This window comes from Phyllobates terribilis, unplaced genomic scaffold (assembly GCF_046119375.1).
Source record: "Phyllobates terribilis strain yellow unplaced genomic scaffold, ASM4611937v1 Scaffold_1__5_contigs__length_1240528914, whole genome shotgun sequence".
Taxonomy (NCBI): Eukaryota; Metazoa; Chordata; class Amphibia; order Anura; family Dendrobatidae; genus Phyllobates; species Phyllobates terribilis.
Genome location: NW_027362761.1, coordinates 839361801 through 839386437, shown reverse-complemented (window position 1 = coordinate 839386437; position 24637 = coordinate 839361801). Strand labels below are relative to the sequence as shown.

General features: G+C 43.2%; 1 protein-coding gene across 2 annotated transcripts in view; it reads right to left on the bottom strand.

The window, feature by feature from the left end:
* GRID2 (glutamate ionotropic receptor delta type subunit 2) overlaps positions 1-24637 on the bottom strand; it is a 1987749-nt gene that overhangs the window by 793366 nt on the left and 1169746 nt on the right. For both annotated transcript variants that reach the window (XM_073638161.1, XM_073638172.1), the window contains exon 6: positions 6145-6318. In XM_073638161.1, coding sequence (XP_073494262.1) covers positions 6145-6318 — 174 coding nt within the window. The remainder of the gene's footprint in view (positions 1-6144; positions 6319-24637) is intronic.

Sequence of the window (24637 nt, the reverse complement as noted above, 5' to 3'; positions counted from 1 at the left end):
GCGTTGTGGTGTACCTGGACGACATCTTGGTCTTCTCTCCGGATCTCCAGACTCACCGGAGGGACGTTCGTCAGGTCCTGCTCAGGCTCAGGCAGAACCACCTCTTCGCTAAATATGAGTAGTGCCTCTTTGAGCAGACGTCGCTTCCGTTTTTGGGCTACATTATTTCTCAGACCGGCCTACGAATGGATCCAGAGAAACTGTCTGCCATCGAGAAATGGCCCCGACCGGAGGGGTTGAAGGCCATTCAGCAGTTCCTGGGCTTCGCCAACTACTACCGCCTCTTCATACCGCACTTCTCTTCCCGGACTGCCCCAATTTCCGCGCTCACCCGTAAGGGTACTAATCCCAAAGAGTGGCCGCCCGAAGCAGAGGAGGCCTTTCTTTCCTTAAAACAGGCCTTCTCTTCCGCCCCGGTGCTGCATCGTCCGGACGGCAACAAGCAGTTCTTTCTGGAGGTTGACGCCTCCTCCTCTGGAGCCGGAGCTGTACTTACTCAAAAATCTTCTTCCGGGAGGATGGTAACTTGCGGCTTCTTCTCTAAACTCTTCTCCTCCTCAGAGCGCAATTATTCCATAGGAGACCGAGAGTTATTGGCCATCAAGCTGGCATTGGAGGAGTGGCGTTACCTACTCGAGGGGGATCTTCATCCGGTAATAATTTACACTGACCACAAGAACTTGGCTTATCTCCAGCATGCCCAGAGACTTAATCCACGCCAAGCCCGGTGGTCCTTGTTTTTTGCTCGCTTTGATTTTGTTCTACATTTTCACCCGGCTGACAAGAACATCAAAGCAGACGCCTTGTCCCAATCCTTTCTGTTATCTGATCTCGAGGAAGAACCTAAACATATCATCGATCCTGCCAGAGTAATGCAGGTGGCTCCCGTGAGTCTAAATCGTCTCCCTCCCGGTCAGACGTTCGTATCGGTACCTGATCGGGAGAAGATCCTACACTGGGGTCATTCGTCTAAACTAGCTGGCCACGTCGGTCAGAAAAAGACCCTCCAGCTTATTTCCCGGCACTACTGGTGGCCTAACCTGCGCAAGGATGTAATAGACTTTGTTTCTGCCTGTGTGTCCTGTGCCAGCAACAAAGTTCCGAGACACCTGCCAGCCGGTCGCCTTCTTCCTCTGCCAGTACCTGCTGCCCCCTGGCAGCATATAGCGATGGACTTCATAACTGATCTTCCCATCTCTGCCGGTTGTACGGTCATTTGGGTGGTCGCTGACCGCTTTTCCAAGATGGCTCACTTCATTCCCCTGCCAGGCCTCCCGTCTGCACCCGAGCTGGCTAAAGACTTTATCCGCCACATCTTCCGTCTTCATGGCCTGCCCCGTCACATCGTGTCGGATCGTGGGGTACAGTTCACTTCTCGTTTCTGGAGAGCCACTTGTAAATTGCTAGACGTCACCCTGGACTTCTCCTCCGCTTACCATACACAGTCTAATGGTCAAGTGGAGCGGATCAATCAGATCCTGACCTGTTTCCTCCGGCACTTCGTTAATGCCCACCATTCTGACTGGGTGGATCTCCTGCCATGAGCCGAATTCTCGTACAACAATCACGAGAGCGAATCTTCCTCCAAATCCCCGTTTTTTGTAGTCTTCGGTCAGCATCCTCGGATCCCGTTTCCCGTCTCCACCTCGGTGGACAATCCGGCTGCGGAATCTCTTGTTAACAAATTTTCCTCCACATGGGAGAGTACCCGGTCCGCACTCCTTCTGTCATCCGAGCGTATGAAAAGACATGCTGACAAAAAACGTCTGGATCCTCCTCAATTCCGTCCAGGGGATAAGGTCTGGCTCTCGTCCAAGTATGTCAGGCTCAAGATTCCTTCCTATAAGTTAGGGCCTCGGTTCATCGGTCCTCTGGAGATCATCAGTCAGATCAACCCGGTGGCCTATAAATTGAAACTCCCGGCCAACTTGCGGATCCCTAACTCCTTCCATGTATCTCTCCTCAAACCTGTGGTACTTAACTCTTTTTCCAAGTCTACAGGCACGCCTCCTGCTCCGGTTTCCGCTGAAAACGAATTTTAGGAAGAGAACATTCTGGACACCAAAAGGGTAAGAGGGAAGACCTTTTTTCTAGTAGATTGGAAGGGGTTTGGTCCTGAAGAGAGAACGTGGGAGCCCCGGGAGAACATCCATGCCCCTCTCATCCTTGCTAAATTTCTGTCTGGCCTAAAAAAGGGGGGGCCTAAAGGGGGGGGTACTGTAGCGTCGGCGTCCCTGCCCTCTGCTAGGCAGGGACACTGTTCCCCTCACCTCTCTGCTCCGAGCCCGGCGTCCTCCTCCCGCTCTGCTGGCAGCGCGCGCTCCTTCCCGGCCACTGTGCTTAGGGCGCGCGCGCGCTCCCTCCCTCTTAAAGGGGCCGCGCGCGCCGTCCTAAGGAGTCCCCGGCCAATGGCCGGAGGACTTCACCATATATAAGGCACCTCCTCCAAAATGGAGGTGCCCGAGCAATGTTGCTGCACTGTTCACTACTCTGCTTCAGCCCTCAGGTCCCGTTGCCAGTTACCTGCCTGATTCCTGCCAGAGTCCTGCCAGTTTGCTGTCTGTTTCCTGCCTGTTATTCCTGCTACCTGCCTGCTAGCCTGAGGTCCGACGGTCTGCCTTACTACTCCTGTCAGTCTGTCTAAGGACCAGCTTGCCCGCTCACCTGGGAGCACACATCAACTACCTGCCTGCTTGCCTGAGGTCCGATGGTCTGCCTTCCAACCCTTGTCAGTCTGTCTATGGACCAGCTTGCCCGCTCACCTGGGAGCGCACATCTGCTACCTGCCTGCTAGCCTACCTGGAGGCTCTGCCGTCACGTGCTGTGACCACCTGCCTGTCCAGTGACTCCTGCCCGCTCACCTGGGAGCGCTCATCTGCTGCCTGTCTGCTAGCCTACCTGGAGGCTCTGCCGTCACGTGCTGTGACCACCCGCCTGTCCAGAGACTTCTGCCCGCTCACCTGGGAGCGCTCATCTGCCGCCTGTCTGTTGGTCTTCCTGGAGGCTCCGCCGTCACATGCTGTGACCACCCGTTTATCCAGAGACTCTCGCCTGCTCACCTGGGAGCTCACGTCTACCATCAGCCGCCACAGGTCGTACCACCCCTTTACCCAGAGACTGCCCCGGTCACTTGCCGTGACCTCCTGCCCGTTCATCCAGAGACTGCCCCGGTCACTTGCCGTGACCTCCTGCCCGTTCATCCAGAGACTGCCCCGGTCACTTGCCGTGACCTCCTGCCCGTTCATCCAGAGACTGCCCCGGTCACTTGCCGTGACCTCCTGCCCGTTCATCCAGAGACTGCCCCGGTCACTTGCCGTGACCTCCTGCCCGTTCATCCAGAGACTGCCCCGGTCACTTGCCGTGACCTCCTGTCCGTTCACTCAGAGACTGTCCCAGTCACCTGCTGTGACTGCCTGCCCGTCTACCCTGGTCGCCACCCGCTCCCTTACAAGGACCGCCCCCTTGTATAGTAGCTCAGAGGTTCCGCCTCCCAGACCCGTTACAGTCTTCATGAGACAACACCCCCTTCTACCAGCCAAGGGCCCGCAGCATCTCCCCACTACTGCCTCTGCAGCCTCTGCCACCAGCTTCCTGAAACAGCGACCATGCCTCCTGGAACCCCACTCCACCGCCGCCACCCCCCAGGTAAACTACCATAAAAGTGGACTATAAGACGTATCACCATTTTAAAAAAAAAAAAATCCCTATTTTCTTCATCAAAATTTAGGGTGCATCTTAAAATCTGCAAAATAAGGTAATTTAAAGATATTTAAAACATTGTCTAATAAAAACGACATCCTTCCACCATTCCATGCAGCATTGAAAGAAGACTACGAGAAAGCAGTTGATATGAGCAAAGATATTGAAGTGGAATTGAATTTTACTCGAATATTACAAACATCCGGTTAAAAAATAAACAAAAATTACCTTTCACCGGTTCTCTTCAGCCCCTCGACTCTTTACATTTCTCACAGTCCAGTCCACAGCACATGTTTTTTTCACCGCCATCAAGCACTGAATCCCCTAGCCTCTTGCTCTGTGTCAGAATTTCTTGTGAGGCCCAGGACATTTCCATGTTTGTGTGCGCAAGGTCACGGCATATGCCATGATATCATGACCTTATACACACTTGTTTAAAAACATTCCAAGTAGAGATGAGTGGATCCAACAAAATTAAAAGTTGCCTGTTTGCATGGATTTTCCCAGGAAATTGGATTCAGGCACAGTGTGAGAGGCCAAAGGATTCTATTGCGAGTGGAAGAGGATCAGATGATGTGGAGAGAAATGGACAGCTGACAGTGAGTAACAGGGGCCAAAGTGGTGAGCAGTGAGGCCCACTATGGTTCAGAAAAATGGTGACCAGCAGCCACCATCTCGATGAATCTGCATGGCAGTGACTTACAAAAATGTAGCATATTGGCAAATATGGATTTTTGTAGTCAAATACAATTCAATTCCCCTTCAATTTATTCACTCACCTCTATTCCCAGGCCTCATAAGAGCGAGAACTCCTGGTCTTCAGTGAAGAGGCCCGGGATTCAACTTGCTTAGTGATAAGAATATGCACTGAGGACCTGATGAAGGGCAGTGAAGAGTGTTGGGACTGGAGAGGTGAGTAGTGAGAGGAGTATAAGCTTTTTTATTCTATATCTTAATTTTATTACAGACACCAGAGTTTAACAAGGGACATTCAATTTGCAGAGAAAAACTTTGCTGTGAATCCAATTTCCAGGGAAAATCTGCGCAATGTGGCAAATTCCAACATTGTTAGATCTGCTCTTCAGTGTTTGACTTGTGAAAATAGGCAAACCACATATGGAGTGGTCATGTATTTATCGCTGGAACTGTGAAAAAGATTAGAATCCTAGCAGTGTGTATATTATACACTTAAAATTACCCATATTAGATTTCCTGCCTAGTTTTGAAAACTGCTTTATTAGTTCCCTTTAAGTCCCAGTATTACAGTTGAGAGGAACGCTTCTTGCAACCACGGTCCACGGTCCAGGTCAGTGTTCTCCGGCCGAGGACAATAGGTGCGCAACTTTCCCTGGCACAATGTTTAATGTGCTTGCCTGGCGTGACATCATCTCTGCAGCCTGCGTCTCGCCAGCCTGGCTAATCATAAACCAAGTCTGGCATCTGGGTGGGCAAGGCAATTTGTGCAGCTCCAGTCCACTGCCAGAGAGCACTGATGTGGACCATGGACCAGGGTTGCGCGAAGCAATCCACTCATCTTTATCCAGCATATTTAAGTCCGAAATCACACATGTAATTTTTATTGAACGTTTTTATGCAGTTTTTAGAGCTAAAGACATCAGTTGAACCAAAGAGATGTGGAAAATAAATTCTCTACAGGTTTCCCTCATGTTGGATCCACTTCTCCAAACTTGTATTTGTCATTTTAGCACTATGCATAGAACAACATATTATGGAATGAATGAGGAGAAAACATGACTGGCTATATTAGCAGTGTTTATCCCAAGCTGTGACATACCACTAGCTATGTAGACAGCACTGTGGACTGCCTGAGTAGACAGCTTTCCATTGGGAAATATTTTTAATTCTGAGCAGTCCATGGGTAGTCTGGCTCACCCACGCCCAAATGTACAATTCTGCCTACATGGCTTATGCATTGCTCATATGTGTACATTGCCATAACTTGTTTAGACAGAAAGAAAATTTTGCGCCCTCATAATTAGATCACAGTTTGATAGAAACTTTATGCTGATTATGAATCCCAGTTTGTGCGAGCGTAATTAAAATTCATTCAGTAACCCACGAAAACAGCTGTTGTTGAAAAAAAAAACAACGTTATTTCCATTTAAACAATAGAAGTTTTAGAACAAAATGTTAAGCGGCTTCTTAATTACTGCATTTGTTTGTATTTGTTTTACTGATGAGAAAGCAACAGTTCTTTTCTGCTACTGACAAATGAATTATGAAATAAGATTGCCTTGTTTCCCAAACATAGTATTGCCCATTATGAGATTGAGATGTTTCAGCGAGGATGCATCGGGCGCTCTCTCTTACCGCCTGAGTCTTTCCATCTCGTCAGGCAAATAATTCTGTATCCAGAATGAATATATTTTACATTACACACATTTTTATATAACATAGGCATGAACAGAAGATTATGCAGCATACCTCCATGCTCTGGGAATATGGGTCTTTGGGGTCACAGAGCGAAGTAGATATTCTGTGGTTGCCAGGGTAACAGCGTTGGCTCATATTATGGGGTACTGGAAAGGTCTGACGAATAATTGTTAGCCTTCCAATTGACCTTCTGACTAGGTCCTGTACATCCAAGTCATTTATCTCCTGTCATAGTTAAGAAAAAAAGTAACACAATGTTCAGAGTTGATACAATATATGCAAACATAAAACAGCTAGTCATCTATAACGATTTAAGGCTATAATTAAATAAAGAGAATACATATAACATGCGCGGCTAATCTTGTTTATCGTCTCCAAGAGAGTACTATTGGCATAAAGACTTAAAAGCACCTCTTGGGATTAAACCCCATCAGACTAAATCATCTTTTTCCTTTGCCTTTTCAAGTGTAAAGAGCATAAATAAAAATAGGTCAGTGGCAATAGGGATTGAAATATTAACATATTATAAAAAATACAGCAATTTATGACGTGCGCTGAGTTCTCCGGAAACGCAACACAAGCACATAAAATGGAACAAAGACTATCTGTTTACATATATTACAAACGATGTCCTCATTATGTTCTAAAACAAAATGAAAAGCATATTATAGGGAACAAATTAAATCCACGGACTTACAAGGTAAAACAATTACCCAGAACAGAGTGGTAACTGTTGATAGAGGAAAGGATGAATTAATCATAGCAAAATCTTTAATGGGCATTTTCTGAATTAACTCTGTCCCACTTACAGTCTCATAGAAGTCTATACATTATAGCTAACATATTATTGAAAGAATAATTAGACTATGATATTACCCCAGAGAAAAGCAGTTATTAGCGTTTTATTGTCACTTTGTGGCTTCTGAATATTCATTCAGAGAGACGCAAAAACATGAAGGATATACATGCACTGTACAATACATTGTGCAGGTAGTACAAGAATGAAGAAATCTAAACAATGTAGTGCTAGCATTGTACTGTACTTAAATCGTCCTTGATTTTATTTTGCAAGGTTAGTACATACTGTATGCTATAAACTGTTTTAATCAATCTTTTATTAACTCTATATTGCTACAAAATACAATAAATTAATGCAATGGAATCAGAAGGAGGAGCTGTAGAAAAAGGGGTGTAGTTGAAAATGGCACCACTGTTGCACAAAAGAAGCTCCGGTAAATTTGTACTATAGTTCTTAAAGGGAATCTGTCAGCAAGTTTTTAATATGTCATCTGAGGGCAGACTGAGGTAGGGACTGAGGCACTGATATCAGTGATCTGTCACTTATTAAGCTGTGTGCTGTTGCTTCAATAGAATGAGAATTTTATCAGCAGGAGATTAACACTTGAGGACTACAGCTGAGTGCATCCCGGTCAACCCATCACTGATTAGCAACTTACTGTCAATATACAATGTACAGAAAACTGCTAATCAGGGGTGTGGGCGAGGTTAGCTTTCTGAGCTCTGCTACATACTACATCTAAAAACTCTCATTGTATCAAAATTGCTGCAACAGGCAAATTAAGTGATACATCATTAGAATCGGGGTCTCTTTTCCTACAATATGCTGCTCTCAGATTCCCTTTAACCCTTCATGATGAGGCCAATTTCTGTTTTTGGGGTTTTATCTTTTCCTCACCTTCTTCCAAGAGCTATATTTTTTTTATTTTTCTGTCCACATAGACATATGGGGGCTTGTTTTTGCGAGAGGAGTTATACTTTTAAATTACATCATTCATTTTACCATAATTGTGAAAATAAAGGAAATTCTGACATTGTTTTATGGGAATTGTTTTCACAGTATGTATTGTATGGTAAAAATGACCTCGCAATATGATTTTTCTCATCAGTACAATTATGGTAATACCAAACTTGTTCAGTTTTTTTATTATTTTAGTCGTGAAAAAAATCAGAAGTTTGCAAAAAAAAAAATTTGGGGTTGTGTTGTCATTTTCTGAGATGGTAATTTTTCAATTTTTTGGCTGATGGAGCTGTGTTATGGCTTATTTTTTTGCAGGGGAAGATCACATTTTCATTGATACCATTTTGGGATAGATATGTTTTGATCTCTTGTTACATCATTTTTTGTGGCATTGCAATGACCAAAAAAATACAGTTTTGGCATTCTTGAATTTTTTTTTCCATTAACTGTGTTTACCAATCTGGTTAATTATTTTTATATTTTTTACAGATGAGACTTTTCTGAACATGGCGATACCACATAAATGTACAGTATATATTTTTTTATTACCTTTATTTTTAATGGGGGAAAAGGGTGGTGATTAAAACTTTTATGTTTGTTTTATTTTTTTCATATTCTTTAAAAAATAAGTTTTACTTTTCACTTTTCTTGTTAGTTCCCCTTGCTGTATATAGCAAAAATTACAGTCTCCTTTGAAGCCCAGCACAGGCTTGGCTCCGTAATGGCAAACATGGAGGTTTTCAACAGAGCCCCTGCTGTCATAGCAACCGATTGGCAACCCGCGATCACGTCACCCCCTTCCAGCGCACCCCCTGCAAGCGTCACCCAAGACTGTTAGAGACAGGTCCTGGTAACACACAGCCATTACCTGCCGAGTATGGGACAAGCTCACCCACTGACCCCGCTCCTTGTACTCTCTTCCCACTTGGATTGTACATGTACGGCAGATTTCATGAAGGGGTTAAAGTCTTTTCAATACCACAAATAACTGCATGTACAAATCAACCATAGTTCAGAATATTTTTAGACTTTGGGTTTTCCCATGTATATTGTTGCAAATAGTTAGCACAAATGTCTTCACCTAATGTAAAATATTCTTGTTTATGAAATACATGTGGAGGCAAAAGTATTAAGCAGTAAAACATCAAAACATTGTTATGTACTGTTTCTTTTATATATTCCCCAGCTGTTGAACAATTGTTCATATGTGTGTATGTAAATTTGTGTGTATGTACTGTGTATACAGTGGGTGAAATAAGTATTGAACAAGTCACCAATTTTTGTAAGTAAATATATCATCTAACGGTGCCTGTGACATGAAACTCCCACCAGATGTTGGTAACAACCCATTCAATCCACACAGGCAAAGAAATCAAACCATGAAGAAAAAACATGACAATTTCCGAGGGTGGTAATTACCTCTTTCTCTGTTATATGCTATGGCTGCATGGAGATACATATAGGCTATATGCCATGAATACTTACACTGTCATGTTTTTTCTTCATTTTCCCTCCATATAGCACTCAGTGAGGTTATGATTCCCATTATGTTTGGGTGATTCATGGTAATTCTGTGATTTCTGCCCCTTTTCACTGACTCTTTGAGTAACATAATTATTTACAGCTAGGCCACTTTGTGGGCAATGTGCAATTTTGCAGTTTCACTGAATTGTTGTGAACACATTACTATATTTATCCTACCTGGAAGCACTTTACCATCTGACACTACCTCTATGTCTGTACATTATTTTTATCTTTTCTGTGTTTTACATTTAATAAAGCATTTAATATTTTTTGCAAATTATTGCTGGGTTATACTCCTCTGTTTTTATATCATGTCTATAAATGTTTATAATGAAGATACTTCAATAGACTGTAGGTGTAATAACTTTTGAAATCCTTGCAAAGGGCATGGTCATGTATAATAATTATCTTCATCATGCATTTTGTTAACATATACATATGCATGCTATGAAGTATTGTCTAATATCAATGAAGCCTTGTAATTAACTCGTTAATTAAGCTAAAGGTCACAAGTGATTAATGGAACAATTGGCAAGGCCACTGACCATCAGGTTTATTTGTTTATTTTTTACAAATTGTTGGCAAAAAAAATCCGCTATCAATTCATTTCATTTGTCAGATTCAGGTTGATATATATATATATGTATACAATTGAAACCAGAATTTTACATACAGTACACTATATAAAAAGACACATATGCATGTTTTTCTCAATATCTGACATGAAATAAGAATAAATCTTTCCTGTTTTAGGTCAATTAGGATTACCATAATTTTTAATATTTGCAAAATGCCAGAATAATGAGAGAGAATGTTTTATAGCATTTTTATTACTTACAGCAAAGTCTCCAAAAATTAAGGTCTTTGTTCCTGTGTGCATTTGCAAACATTAATCTGGCTTTTTTATGTTTCTTTTGGAGTAATGTCTTCTTCCTGGCAGAGTGGCCTTTTAGCCCATGTTAATTCTCATTTCAGTGTGGATATTGACACAATCTTACAGCCTCCACCATCATCTTCACAAGGTCTTTTGCTTTTGTCCTTGGGTTGATATGCACATGTCAGACCAAAGCACTTTCATCTCTGGGACACAGAACCCATCTCCTTCCTGAGTGGTATGATGGCTGGACATTCCCATCTTGCTCATACTTGCGTATAATTGTTTGTACAGATGAATACGGCAACTTCAGGTATCTTGAAATTGTACCCAAGGATGAGCCAGACTTGTGCAAGTTTATTATTCTCTTCCTGATATCTTGGCTGATTTTTTTAGACTTTCCCATGATGCTACACAAAGAAGCAGTGTGTTTCAGGTGTGCATTAAAATACATCCACAGGTATGTCTCTAATTAACTCAGAAGCTTCCAAACACATGACATCACCATATGGGCAGTACAGAATTGTTTATAGGCATAGTAATTTTAGTGTATGCAAACTTTTGACTTTGCAGTAAGTAATAAAATGCCTTAAAAAATTCTCTCTCTCTCATTATTCTGGCATTTGGCAAATATTAAAAATTATGGTAATCCTAATTGATCTAAAACGGGAAAGGTTTATTCTGATTTCATGTTAGATATTGAGAAAAACATGCATATGTATCTTTTTATCTAGTGTATGTAAACTTCTGGTTTCAACTGCATGTATATACATATGGAATATACAGTATATAGTTATGGATTTAGAGCAGGTTTTCTCCAGCAAATGACATATTTTAGAAAAGGATATGGTCCTGATTTGTCATTTGTATTTTTTATAAGTCAATATTGTTTTTTGTCTTGTGGTATTCATTGCCATTTTTGCACCAACTTAATCAATATACCGCTTGCAGTTAATGAATTTTACACAAAGTAAAAATTGGTCTTTATTTTTGTCTTTAACTTGTTTTTAGATAAATGTTGCAAGTTTTTTTAAAAAGTTGCATTTGATTAATCAGCCTAAGACTAGGGTCAGATGAGCATCTATTCTCTCATCCAGTCAATTATGCTAATCACACTCTGATCACATTCTGTTCAGAGTTTTATCAGAGTGTGGTCATGGTGTGATCCGATTATCTTGGATGAGAAGATAGAGAAACAAAAATTCTCCATTATTCTTCTTTCTGTCAGTCAATGGAAATCAGACTGCAGTTAGATGTTATCCAAGTGCAGGCTGATGTTTTCCATGGACTCATTAATTTGCATGGGCGAGTGCGATCCGAATATTGGATCAAACTCGGGAATGCAATGATTTTTTTCCAAGGACCAACTCGGACATGTGCAGAGCCCCACAGAATAAGGCTAAGTGACCACAATGCAGAAATGCTGCGGAGCGTTTCTGCATCTCCCTGGCAGAAAAAACGCACGTGGATTTTACATGCGTTTTTTCTGCCAGGCAGAAGCATTTCTGAAGCATTTTTAACATACAATTTCACATGTGGGTTGTCAAGCGCTTTCCAAGCGATTTTAGCATCACTTGGAAAGTGCTTGACAACTTTCTCACACTATATAAATCCATGCAACCAGCATGGACTTATGTTGTATGACCAGCTTGCGATGCTACAAATGCAGCATCAATAGTAAAAAAAAAGAATAAAAATGTTGAAAAATTAAAAAAATTATACTCACCTTCCGATGGCTCTCGTTCTCCTGTACAGTGCGTCTGGTGACTTCGGTGGCTTGCGGTGCTCCAAAAAGGACCAATCCATGACGTCATTTAGTCGTGTGACAGATCACGCGACCGCCGACGTCAGCGGTCCCGTGACCTGTCACATGACTAAATGACATCATGGAAGGTCCTTTTACAACCGCGAGCAGCCAAAGAGCCAGCAGCACCACCGGGAGCAGAGCGGGGGGCCATCAGAAGGTAAGCATATGTTTTTTTTAATTTTAATTCTTTTTCAACTACAAGTACTATGGTACCCGGGTCTGGAGGAGAGTCTCCTCTTCTCTAGACCGGGGTACTATCCTCGCATTGAATCGCATAATATCCGCATGTGTACGTGTAGTCATGCGGATGTTATGCGGTCTAATGTAAGTCAGTGGCGGCGATTTCGCAAAATTAAATGCTTGTGCAATGGATTTTTCCACAATGATAATCCGCAAGCGGAAATTTCCGCAGCATGTGCACAGCACATGCGGATTATCATTGGAAAACATGGCAGACAATTTAACAAGCATTTTTAATGCATTTTCGTGGCAGAAATGGCGCCGCAGAAATGCATTAAATCCGCATCGTGGGCACGCAGCCTTACATTGGTGCAATCCTCTGTTTTGTCAGACCGAAAATACGCTTGTCTGCACCTGCTCTAACACATCTGGAAAAGCCATATTGAGGTAAATAAAAATCTGAACTTTAGCTATAAAAACAAAAGACAACAACAACAATAAAAAAAATATATATTTTGATGAATTTATTGTAAATTAAAACGTCATTAATTGAGAGTTATTCATATAAAAACCTTGCAAAAATGATGTATCAGGCCCTATATGTTCAAGTTCTGTATCTTCCATTAATTACATGAAATATAGTAGACTAATAATTTTTCCAGAATTATCATTCAGTTGGATTTTATACACAATATAAAGAATGCATTTATGGGATTCAAAAAATGTATATGTATAGCTTGCTCTACTTGCTATATTCAATGACTGAACTTATTGTAATTTGGATGTAGGTAAGCATAATATGCTGAATCTATTGAATATATTTAATATACTGAATACATATATTGTGCTTTTCTCATACATCCTATAGTGCTGATATGGAAGCTTTGAGCAGAGAGTAAGACACAATGAAGATACTTCTCTTGCATGATCTTCTATGGCATTTTATACTATTTTATTATTTTCAGTAGAAGGCAGTTAGTACTATATATCTTGCCCATAGCATGTTTACTCCATTTATTAAACCCAACTGACATATCATAAATGACTTTACATACTGTGTGAAATAGGGCAAAAGATAACTGAATATTGGGTAACTCTACACATGTCTGACCAAATCTTTCATTACCTACTCACACGTAATCTCTGTTCTTCAGAAAAACTTTCTGTGGTCTCCTCTTGTTTACTCCTCACTAGTGATGAGAGAGTGTGCTCGCCACTGCTCAATACTCGATCGAGCATCGAGGAGCGTCATGCTCGAGTCCCTGTCCCGCATGTTTGGTGCCTGTTAGAAAGCCAATAAACATGCGGGGATTACCTGACGTACACGGTAATGCAGTAGCCACATTGGATACTGGCATTACTGTGATTGGCCGGCCACATCACGTCATGGGGTCTTATTTAAGACCCGGTGATGCAATGCTCAGCACACTATCCTCAGGAAGCAGTTCAGGGAGAGTTGTTATAGGAGGGAGAGCGTATTTTAAAGCAGGCATATAGTCAAGGTTTATTGCCTTGCAGTCCTTGTATAGGTATACTGCTGCTGCATCCTAAAAGCAACAGTCCTTTTCAGGGCTAAATTTTCCTTTCTATAGTAAAACTGCTGTTATCTGCATTCAGTAGAGGGATAGTTTTGGATTAGAGGCATCTAGGCAGGGTATAATATTGCTTTCGCAGTACTTGTATACTACTGCTGCAACCAAAAAACAACAGTCCTGTTCAGGGCTAAATATTTTCCTTTCTGTAGTAAAATCGCTGTTACCTGCATTCAGTGGAGGGATTTTTTGAATTAGAGGTATCTAGTCAGGGTTTAATATTGCTATTGAAGTACTTGTATACCGCTGCTGCCCCATTAAAACAACAGACCTTTTCACCGAAAAGAACTGCTGTTTAACAAAGCAGTTGATAGAGGGATTTTCGTGTCATTGGGGGCATAACAACGGATAGGCACATCTGCCTGTCAACTGAAAATGCTGAAAGGTTAACCCATCAAAGTGAACAAGGCCTGGATTGGCCCTGACTTTTCCATCCCACCAAAGGACAGCAGCAGAACATAAAACAAATTCAAATGTAGTGTTGCCAGGTGGCCCTCACTCAATAACTTCAGAGTGTCATCAGGCAGCCCTCACTCAAAATCTTTATAGAGTCATTAGTTGACCCTCACTCAAAATCTTTAGTAGGTCATTAAGCAGCCCTCACTCAAAATTTTTAGAGGGTCATCATGCGACGCTCGCTCTAAATTTTTGTTCAGGGTATGTATGATGCCCTCCTTCCTAATTTTTACAGTATGTGTACGAAGCCAACCTCTACAATTCTCTTACATATACAGTCATGACCAAAAGTGTTGGCATCCTTGAAATTGTTCCAGAAATTGAATTGCTTCTCCCAGAAAATGAATGCAGTTGCACATGTTTTGTTATACACATATTTACTTCCTTTGTGGGTATTGGAACATAATTAAAAACAAAACCCCCAAAATGGACTGGACAAAATTGTTGGTACCCTATACTTAATATTTGGTTGCACACCCTTTGAAATAAATAACTGCAATGAATTACTTCCTATAAGCATCCACAACATGCTTCTTACACCTCTCTACTGGAATTTTGGACCACTCTTGTTTTCCAAACTGCTCCAGGTCTCTCATTGAAGGGTGCCTTCTCTTTAAAGAAATTTTAAGATCTCTCTGTAGGTGTTCAATGGGATTTAGATCCGGACCCACTGTTAAGGGGACGGTTGTAAACAACTTTATTAAATAATGGAAAGCAACCGAACCCGGGGTCCGCGATGCAGCCTGGTGGACTGCGGCCGAACACCTTACGGGTGAGAAGGTAAAACAACCAACTTAAATAACAATCCCCTCCGTGTTACAGCACACCGGAGCGGGAATAGGGATTCGCCCTATTTCTGTTAACTGCACGAGAGATGTGCGATAAATAATGTATCTGTAGTCCTGTTGCAGCACAGGGACTACACAGTTGGCGCTAGGATCCGTGTGTGACTCACGCCGGCGAATACGTGCTCCCAGCCAGCGTGCTACTGGACTGAGGAGAATCTCTCCATGTGGTTTACAGGTGGTACCGGGAATAGGGTGTCTGCAGACTGCTCAGGGTGTAAGGTGACCCCTTTGTCGGAGCCAGACTGTCAGATGAAGCTACCTGCCTATTTCATCTAAGCCTGCCTATTTCCACTAAACCTGCCTGCCAGAAACTAAAGCACACGTTGAGCCCAAAAGACCAAGCATCCACACAACACCATCACAGCTCAATGATCAGAGCGCGCCGCCATGTTTGTGGGCGGGCTTTTTAAAGAATATGCCCTGCCCACCGTCGCACCATTGGTGATGTCACCCGCGACCAATCAGGCGGTGCCAGGTCACCGGATCAGCTGACTCTCAAACCACCAATCACGGTCGGCCATGTCACGGGCATGCTCAGTACAGAATCCTGGACTTTGGCTTTAACAGCCCTGTCTCCCTCCGCAACCTATCCTTCATGTTGCTAGGAACAAAGAACCAAGAGACAACCTGTATGTCTCGTGGACCAGTTAGGCATTGGGACTGATGGTGATGCTGAGCAGCATCAGCCCTGGCTGGACCAGAATGGGAAACCACAGAAGGTTCAGCACCCATTTCAAATCCAGCAAACACCCAACGCCTAACATTATCCCCCATTCTAACATCCCCCTCCACTTGATGCTCATTTTCCTCAACAAGCACGGGAGCAAGAATGTGGTCCACCGGTTCACAGGGATGATCCTCAGATCCATGGCCCCTCCATTTTACTGGGTAACCTTTTTTCACACGAACCATCTTAGACCCCACAATGGCCAGCACCTTGAGATTATCACCCCTGGTGTCTGTAACAGGTTGGGGTTCAGCAGGTTTTGTCAGGTGAACGGGTTTAAGGAGCGACACATGGAAAGTGTCGTGACTCCTCAGGTGTCGTGGTAACTGTAACCGGTACATTACAGAGTTTACTTGGGCCAAAATTTTGAAAGGACCAGTAAAGCGGGGGGCAAACTTAGCAGATTCCCCGCATACTTTAGTATTGCGAGCCGTGAGCCACACTCTGTCGCCCGGATAGAATACGGAAGCAGGACGACGAAGAGTGTCAGCCGACCCACTATCTGTGGAGTCCGCCACGGGTAACGGGTGGAGAAGGCCAGCCGAACTTTGACGGGATGATTTATCTCTCGCACAGAAGGCACACGCAAGAACATATTCCTTAACGTCCTGCCGCCACCGAGGCCACCAGAGGACCGTTGAAGGGACTTTGTGGTACGTTTGACCCCAAAATGGGCTCCGATCTTATGGGCATGAGCCCAGGAGAGCACCTCATTTTGCAGATTAGGGGGAACGAACGACCTCCCCGAAGCAATGTGGTTTAAGGACACTGGAGCCACCCTCCGCATACCTCCTGAAGGGACGGTGAGCCTGGGCTCGTCATCGTCCTCAGCCGTATCCATGGACTGGGACAAAAGGTCTACCGGAGGGTTCTTTTTGACATAATCTGACAAGACCTGGGTCTTGGGGACAGACAGCGGATCTGTGTCGGGGGCCACATCGGTAGATGGGTCAGAGACTACTCTCCGGGTGACTGTAACCATACAATGAGACACACAATTCTCACTCCAGGAAGAAACTCTCCCCGTATTCCAGTCAATGTGTGGAGTGTGACAACGTAACCATGGAAGACCAAATAACACCTCATCTAATCCACCGGGAATAATAAGAAAGGAGATAACCTCCTGGTGACCCTGAGGAAATGACATGGTGAGGGGAATCGACTGGTGGGTGATTTGCGTGTCCAGGAGTGAACCGTTGACTACCCTAATGTTCATTGGTCTTGGCAGCAACTCTATAGGGATGGCATGCCTCTGGGCAAATGTAGATGACAAAAAATTGACATCGGCGCCAGAATCCACCCACGCCTTGGCAATAACCGCGGATGCTCCGAAGGACAATGTCACCTTATACAATAATTTGGAGGAAGAAGCCCCAGAATCTAACACACCTCCTCCAACGGTGGTTAGACACACTGGTTTTCCCGACTGCTTGGAACCCTTATTAACGGGGGACTCCAAGAGATGTGCAGGTCGGGAACGAGAAGAGCTAGACTCAGTTCGGGATATATCCATAGCCTCAGGCTCCAGGTCGGGAGTCGCAGGTTTGGAAATGGGTCTAGAGAAGGATGGTGCCAACCGACACTGAGGTCTGGAGACCTCCAGCTCTAACTTGTGTTCTGCATGACGGAAATCTATTCGGTTAGCGAGAGAGATTAACTCCTCCAGGGAGGTTGGAATCTCTCTGGTAGATAGAGCATTTTTAATATGCCCAGCCAGACCCTTCCAGAACACCGGGATTGAAGACCGCTCAGACCAATCCAATTCAGCCGCTAAGGTTCTGAACAGGATGGCATAGTGGCTGGCGGTGACCGAACTCTGGACCAACGCAAGAAGCTTAAGAGCCGTATCATGCGTGACATGAGGACCTAGGAAAACACTCTTTAGGGCATTAAGAAAGAGGCCCGCATTAGCCACTACCGGGTCATTGCGCTCCCACAGAGGGGTAGCCCACTCCAGAGCCCTGTGGGAGAGTAACGAGATGATATAACCCACTTTGGCCCTTTCGGAGGGGAACAGTGCCTCCATCATCTCCAATTGAATGGAGCATAGGTTAATAAAACCTCTGCAGAATCTGCTGTCACCAGAAAATTTTTCCGGGAGAGCAAAACGGGGTACTGGGGCAATTGCAGCTGCCGCAGCATTTATCGCAGCCGAGTTAACCAGATTGGCTGCTTGAGAAGCCTCCTGGGTTGCTAGTGCAGTGATATCAGCTACCGGGTCAGCTTGCTCCAGAGTCCTAAGTATGGCCTCAAGTTGCTGTATATAGCGCTGCAGTTGCTGGTTGTCAGCCATTTTCAGCAAGACCCTGGTGCTCTGATACTGTTAAGGGGACGGTTGCAAACAACTTTATTAAATAATGGAAAGCAACCGAACCTGGGGTCCGCGATGCAGCCTGGTGGACTGCGGCCGAACACCTTTCGGGTGAGAAGGTAAAACAACCAACTTAAATAACAATCCCTTCCGTGTTACAGCACACCGGAGCGGGAATAGGGATTCGCACTATCTCCGTTAACTGCACGAGAGATGTGCGATAAATAATGTATCTGTAGTCCTGTTGCAGCACAGGGACTACACAGTTGGCGCTAGGATGCGTGTGTGACTCACGCCTGTGAATACGTGCTCCCAGCTGGCGTGCTACCGGACTGAGGAGAATCTCTCCACGTGGCTTACAGGTGGTACCGGGAATAGGGTGTCTGCAGACTGCTCAGGGTGTAAGGCGACCCCTTTGTCGGAGCCAGACTGTCAGATGAAGCTACCTGCCTATTTCATCTAAGCCTGCCTATTTCCACTAAACCTGCCTGCCAGAAACTAAAGCACACGTGGAGCCCAAGAGACCAAGCGTCCACACAACACCATCACAGCTCAATGATCAGAGCGCGCCGCCATGTTTATGGGCGGGCATTTTAAAGATTATGCCCTGCCCACCGTCGCACCATTGGTGACGTCACCCGCGACCAATCAGGCGGTGCCAGGTCACCGGATCAGCTGACTCTCAAACCACCAATCACGGTCCGCTATGTCACGGGCATGCTCAGTACAGAGAATCCTGGACTTAGGCTTTAACAGCCATGTCTCCCTCCGCAACCTATCCTTCATGTTGCTAGGAACAAAGACCCAAGAGACAACCTGTACTTCTCATGGACCAGCTAGGTGTTGGGAATGATGATGATGCTAAGCAGCATTAGCCCTGGCTGGACCAGAATGGGAGACCATAGAAGGCTTTGGACCCTTTTCAAATCCAGCAATCACCCAATGCCTCACACCCACTGTGCTGTGGCAACTTCAGAACTCTGCAGTGCTTTGTTTCCATTCAATTCTTGGTGCTTTTTGAAGTACATTTGGGGTCATTGTCCAGCAGAAAGACCCATGACTTAGGATGCAAAACCAGCTAACACTGAGCAATACATTGCGACCCAAAAACCTTTGGTAATGTTCAGATTTCATGATGCCTTGCACACAGTCAAAGCACCCAGTGGCAGAAGCAGCAAAACACCTTTAAACCTCCACTATACTTGACTGTAGGTACTGTGTTCTTCTCTCATTCCATTTTTGGAAAAAAAAGCTCTATCTTGGTCTCATCTCACCACAGCCTCCAAGCCTGTCTGAGCGTCCAACCTGCTCTATTCAAGTACCAAGCACTCAAGCATTTTAGTGCTCGATCATCATTACTCCTGTGCTTTACTCAAACTCTGGAATTTTCTTCCCTAATCAATCAGATTCTCCCCCCACCTTTAAATCTTCTAAGACAACTTGATAACCCACCCCTCCTGGACATCCTGTAACCTATAATAATTCTGATGCTACCATACTGCCATGTTTGAAGGTTTTTCTCTCATCTTCCTCTTTTTTAACCATTTTGCTACAGATCGTAAGCTATAGCTGGAAGGGTGCTCTCTTCCATTGTACCTGTATGTCACTTTTTACTACTTTAGTTTAGTTCTCTTTGTATTATCACCTTTAAGCATTGTTAAAATATATGCACTGTATATCCTGTTTTCACATTTAAAGAAAGTTGGAATTAAGAATACTTAATAATGCTTCACTAATAATAAAAATAATAATTACTCCCTGATAAAAAGTGTTAAAAGGCAAATATGCGCTAGACTGCAGAAATACAAAGAGTGATACAAAAGCTAAACTATTTGCATGGAGACATTATAGATTTTGTAGATATATTTATCAAGTGTACAGAATAATCCAAACTGGGATTGACATATGTGATGTGCACATAACTGAATCAAGGTCACATGTAGAAATTGGTTCTGGTGCAAAATTCTCACCACAAGCTATAAAATTACCGATAATGCAGCAGCCTACTATTTAATACTATGTTATAAACTTACCAACTACTGAGAAACAAGGAGAAACGCTTTTAGCTGCATTTTTTATGTAGGTCATTTATTTCACTGTAGACCAACAGATAATAAAGAAAGTTTGATTCTGAAACACTAAAGATATAATGAGACTCATAAGCTCTAAACTAGGTCCATGCTCTGTCTTAAATCAATATTTCCAGATGGAATGGAGAGTAAAGACTCTATCAAAAACTGCTGAAAGATCAAAGATGTAGAGAAACGAGCAGAGGCCTTGGGAATTAGCAATATGAAGGTCATTAGTCACTTTGGAAACATGTTTTAGCTGAATGAGAAGTGCAAAAATGTAACTGGGAAGACACTCTAAAGGGTATTTATGTTTAGGAAGGAGGAAATGCAACAAGTTTGTTTTAATAATATTTGTAATGACAATTATTACAAAAAAGATTTCCTCGCCTTGCATTATTTATGTTGCTCTGCTTATGATATGTATATAAAATATTCACATACATATTCAGTGCCTTGAAAAAGAATTCACTCCCCATGAATTTTTCCACATTTTGTCATGTTACACCTGCAATCTTAAATGTATTTCATTTGGATTTTATGTGATATACCAACACAGAGTAGCAAGGACTTGTGAAGTGTAAAGGAAATGACACATGATTTTCTAAATATTTTTAAAAATAAAAATCTGAAAACTGTGATGTGCATTTGTATTCAGTCCCCCTGTGTCAATACTCTGTAGGACCACCTTTCGCTGCAATTATTGCTGCAAGTCTTTTGGGTTATGTCTCTACCAACTTTGCACCTCTAGATGCTGAGATTTTTGCCCATTCTTCTTTGCAAATTAGCTCTAGCTCAGTGAGATTGGATGGAGACGTGTGTGAACAGCAATTTTCAAGTCTTGCAACAGATTCTCAAAAGGATTTATGTCTGGACTTCGACTGGGCCATTCAAAACACATGAATATGCATTTATCTAAACCATTCCATTGTAGCTCTGGCAGTACGTTTAGGGTCATTGTCCTGCTGGAAGGTAAACATATGCCTCAGTCTCAAGCCTTTTGCAGCCTCTTACAGGTTTTCCTTCAGGATTGCCCTTTATTTAGCTCCATCCATTTTCCCACTAACTGTGAACAGCTTTCCTGTCCCTGCTGAAAAAGAGTATCTCTACAGCATGATGTTGTCAATACCATTTTTGGCGGTGGGGATGGTGTTTACAGGGTCATGTGTCATGTTAGTTTTCCATGGCACATAGTGTTTTCCATTTAGCCTAAAAAGTTCTACTTTGGTCTCACCTGCCCAGAGCACCAGTTTCCACATGCTACGTGTGACCCATTAATGGCCAGATTTGTGGCGTATACAACTAATATTTGTTCAGTGAACAGAATCCCCACCTAAGCTGCAGATCTCTGCACCTCCTCCAGAGTAATCATGGGCGCCTTGCTGCTTCTCTGATTAGTGTTCTCCTTTTTAATACATCATTTTATGTGGATGGCCATGTCTTTGTAGGTTTGCAGTTGTGCCATACTCCTTCCATTTTTAGATGATTGATTAAACAGTGTTCCGTGAGATGTTCAGAGCTTAGGCTATTTTTTTATAACCTAACCCTACTGCACTCTTCTCCACAACTTCGTGCATGACCTATCTGGTGTGTTCCTTGGCTAATCCTTTTTAATCCCTAATGTTCTCAAAAAAAACTTTTGAGTCCTTCCCAGGACAGCTATAGTAAACTGAGAATAAATTGCTCACAGGTGGATGCAATTAATTATTTGAATTCTGTAGGTAATTAGACACCCAGATTTTATTTAGGTGTATCAGACTACAGGGGGCTGCATATAATGCATGTCACAATATTCAGATTTATATTTTTAAAATGATTGGAAAACAATGTATTATTTCCTTTACATTTCGCAAATACTTCCTACTTGCTGTGTTGGTATATTCTAAAATACTAACAAAATAATTTTAAGTTTGTGAGCGTAACATGAAACAATGTAGAAACATTCACAGGATATGAATACTTTTTCAAGACACTGTATATGTAATATTTTGAAAATTTAGAGGAAGACTGAAATTATATATCTGATCTCGATAAACAACAGATTTATAGATTATGTATTAATTGACAACAAAATATCATCTCTATAGTTAATGGAAACCATAAACATTGCCTGTGAATTCTCTTGATGAGACAGAAAATAGTGTTCTGGGATTCCCCGATACCTAGGCCTGGGCATCAACGAGTGCCTGGACAGTCTGTCACAGTCCAAGAGGTTCTTAGTTGAATTAATGCTTTTACCATCCAGGAATTGGCAACACACTCTGATCATTTGAGGCTGGGCATTGTCCTGCATCTAGAAGAACCCAAGGACCACAGTACAAATGTAATATCTGACAATGGCTCTGAGGATTTAATCTCAGTTCCTAATAGCAGTCAGGGTACCATTTACTTTCACATTAAGGTTTGAGCATTCATGTAAAGATATGCCTCACAAGACAATCACTAGCCCACCAACAAATCAGTAATGGTTTATGATGTAGCAGACAGCATAACATTCATAAAAGTGGCTACAGGCTCCTTCACATCTATGACATGTGCTACATGTGATGTAGATGTCAACTGTGGAGAAAATGGGGCATCAATGGTGGATCTGACAAATCTGGAATTTTATGGTGAATGTAAATCAAGCTGTGTGATGTTGAGCTGTTGGCACAGGTCCTTCTACAAGACATTGGGCAACCATGCCCCCCTCATGAAGTCTGTTTTTGAGAATTTTGTCTGACATATGCATACCAGTATCCCAAAGCAGGTCATTTTGTAGAGATATGGCAGTATTCCTGTTAATCCTCACACAAAGGAAGTTAATCCCGGCACTCGCAAGCATGAGTTTATAAAGGGTTGTACCTAGGAAATTACATCATACGTGAAAAAATATTATCTAATATTTGCACTTGAATAAACAGCAATTACTTATCTAACATGTGAGTGCCAGGATTTACTTCCTTCTGCATAACTTTTCTTCATGAGCACCACACCAGGGGAATGCCGACCCTCCATATTCACAATCCTTACACAAAGGACCATATACCGATCCTGGGTTCATGGCCCTCTGTCTGGTTGCCCTTGTTAACAGCCTGTACGTCGGTCGACAAGGGTAGGGGTACTCGGATACCGGGATGGATGGGTTACTTCTGTGGGGATCACGGTTGGTCGGTTCCAGGCTCCGTGCCCTGGACCGTCAGTAAAGGGATGGGGGTGAGGATGATGGGAGTATTGTGTCCTGACGCCTCCTGTGGTAACTGTTAAAGTCGGTTACCAGCGCTGTGTATGGTTGCTGAGGTGATCGGCATACGGCTTGCATGAACGCTATAGGCAGTAATGTCCAAGTAGGCACACACACACATTAAGTCTTTGTTTCAGTACCTTTCTTTTACTGATGTCCAGTAACAGGTACAGTTCAGGAGGGTAACCAGGTTTTCAGTGCAGGTAGAGATATTCACTCTGGAGATTTGTGAGGCCTCCTCTAACAATGTGTGCATAGTTTGGGATCAGTCCTGCCTTAAGCTGAACCTGCCACCTTTTACTTTCTTTGGGGTCCTTCTCCACAACTGACAATGAGGACCTTTCCTTGGGGCTACCAATTCTCTTTCTGGGCCCCTGGTCCTATACTTGGTCAAGTTTGGCAACTCTTTCCCCTTCTTCTTCAGGGGAAGTAGATCCTCCTGATCTGTCCAGGTTTTCTATGCTATTCCTGAATTAATAGCAATCTCGGACTGAGGTGTCCGGGTGAGCTAAAGGGATAATAGTTTTATCTCTTTCTTTCTCCTTCTAGCCTCCGTCCCTCTCTCTAGGGCGCTTCACAACACAGACCTGTTTCCTAGTTCAGGGCTTAACTGGTCCTCAGCCAACAGCTCTCTGTCTCTCTCCTTCATCCCTCACTAGACTAACTGCCGCTTTGCTGTCTCCCTGGAAACTGACTCCTCCCCTCAGACCTGGGGTGGAAGGTGTTGTGTGTGCCTAAGTGTACATCTCTCCCTGCACCTATGGATTCTGTGGTAATCCCCCGCTGGGGTGCCACACCTGTGTCCTGTTATCTGCTCCATATTCTTGAGACTGTGCTGGAAGACACAGCAAACCTTATTGCAACAGCATATATGGATGTGCTATCCACAAGGAGCTGGACTATTTTTGGCCAGAAAGCAATGATTTATGGCCAATGTCGGTAAAACCATTTTTGGGGCTCTTTTTGCTTTTGCTTTTTCAGGACACCTATTGTAACTTTTATTTGTACTAAAGCAAATGAAAATGATGTACAATGACTCTTGCTTGCTAACTGGACAGATTCCTGAAGTTTAATTGACTTTGCGATATACTGAGATTCTTAAATGTTCCTTTAATTCATATACTATGACATATACTGTATATATTTTTTTATTGATGCATTACAAAAAAAGATG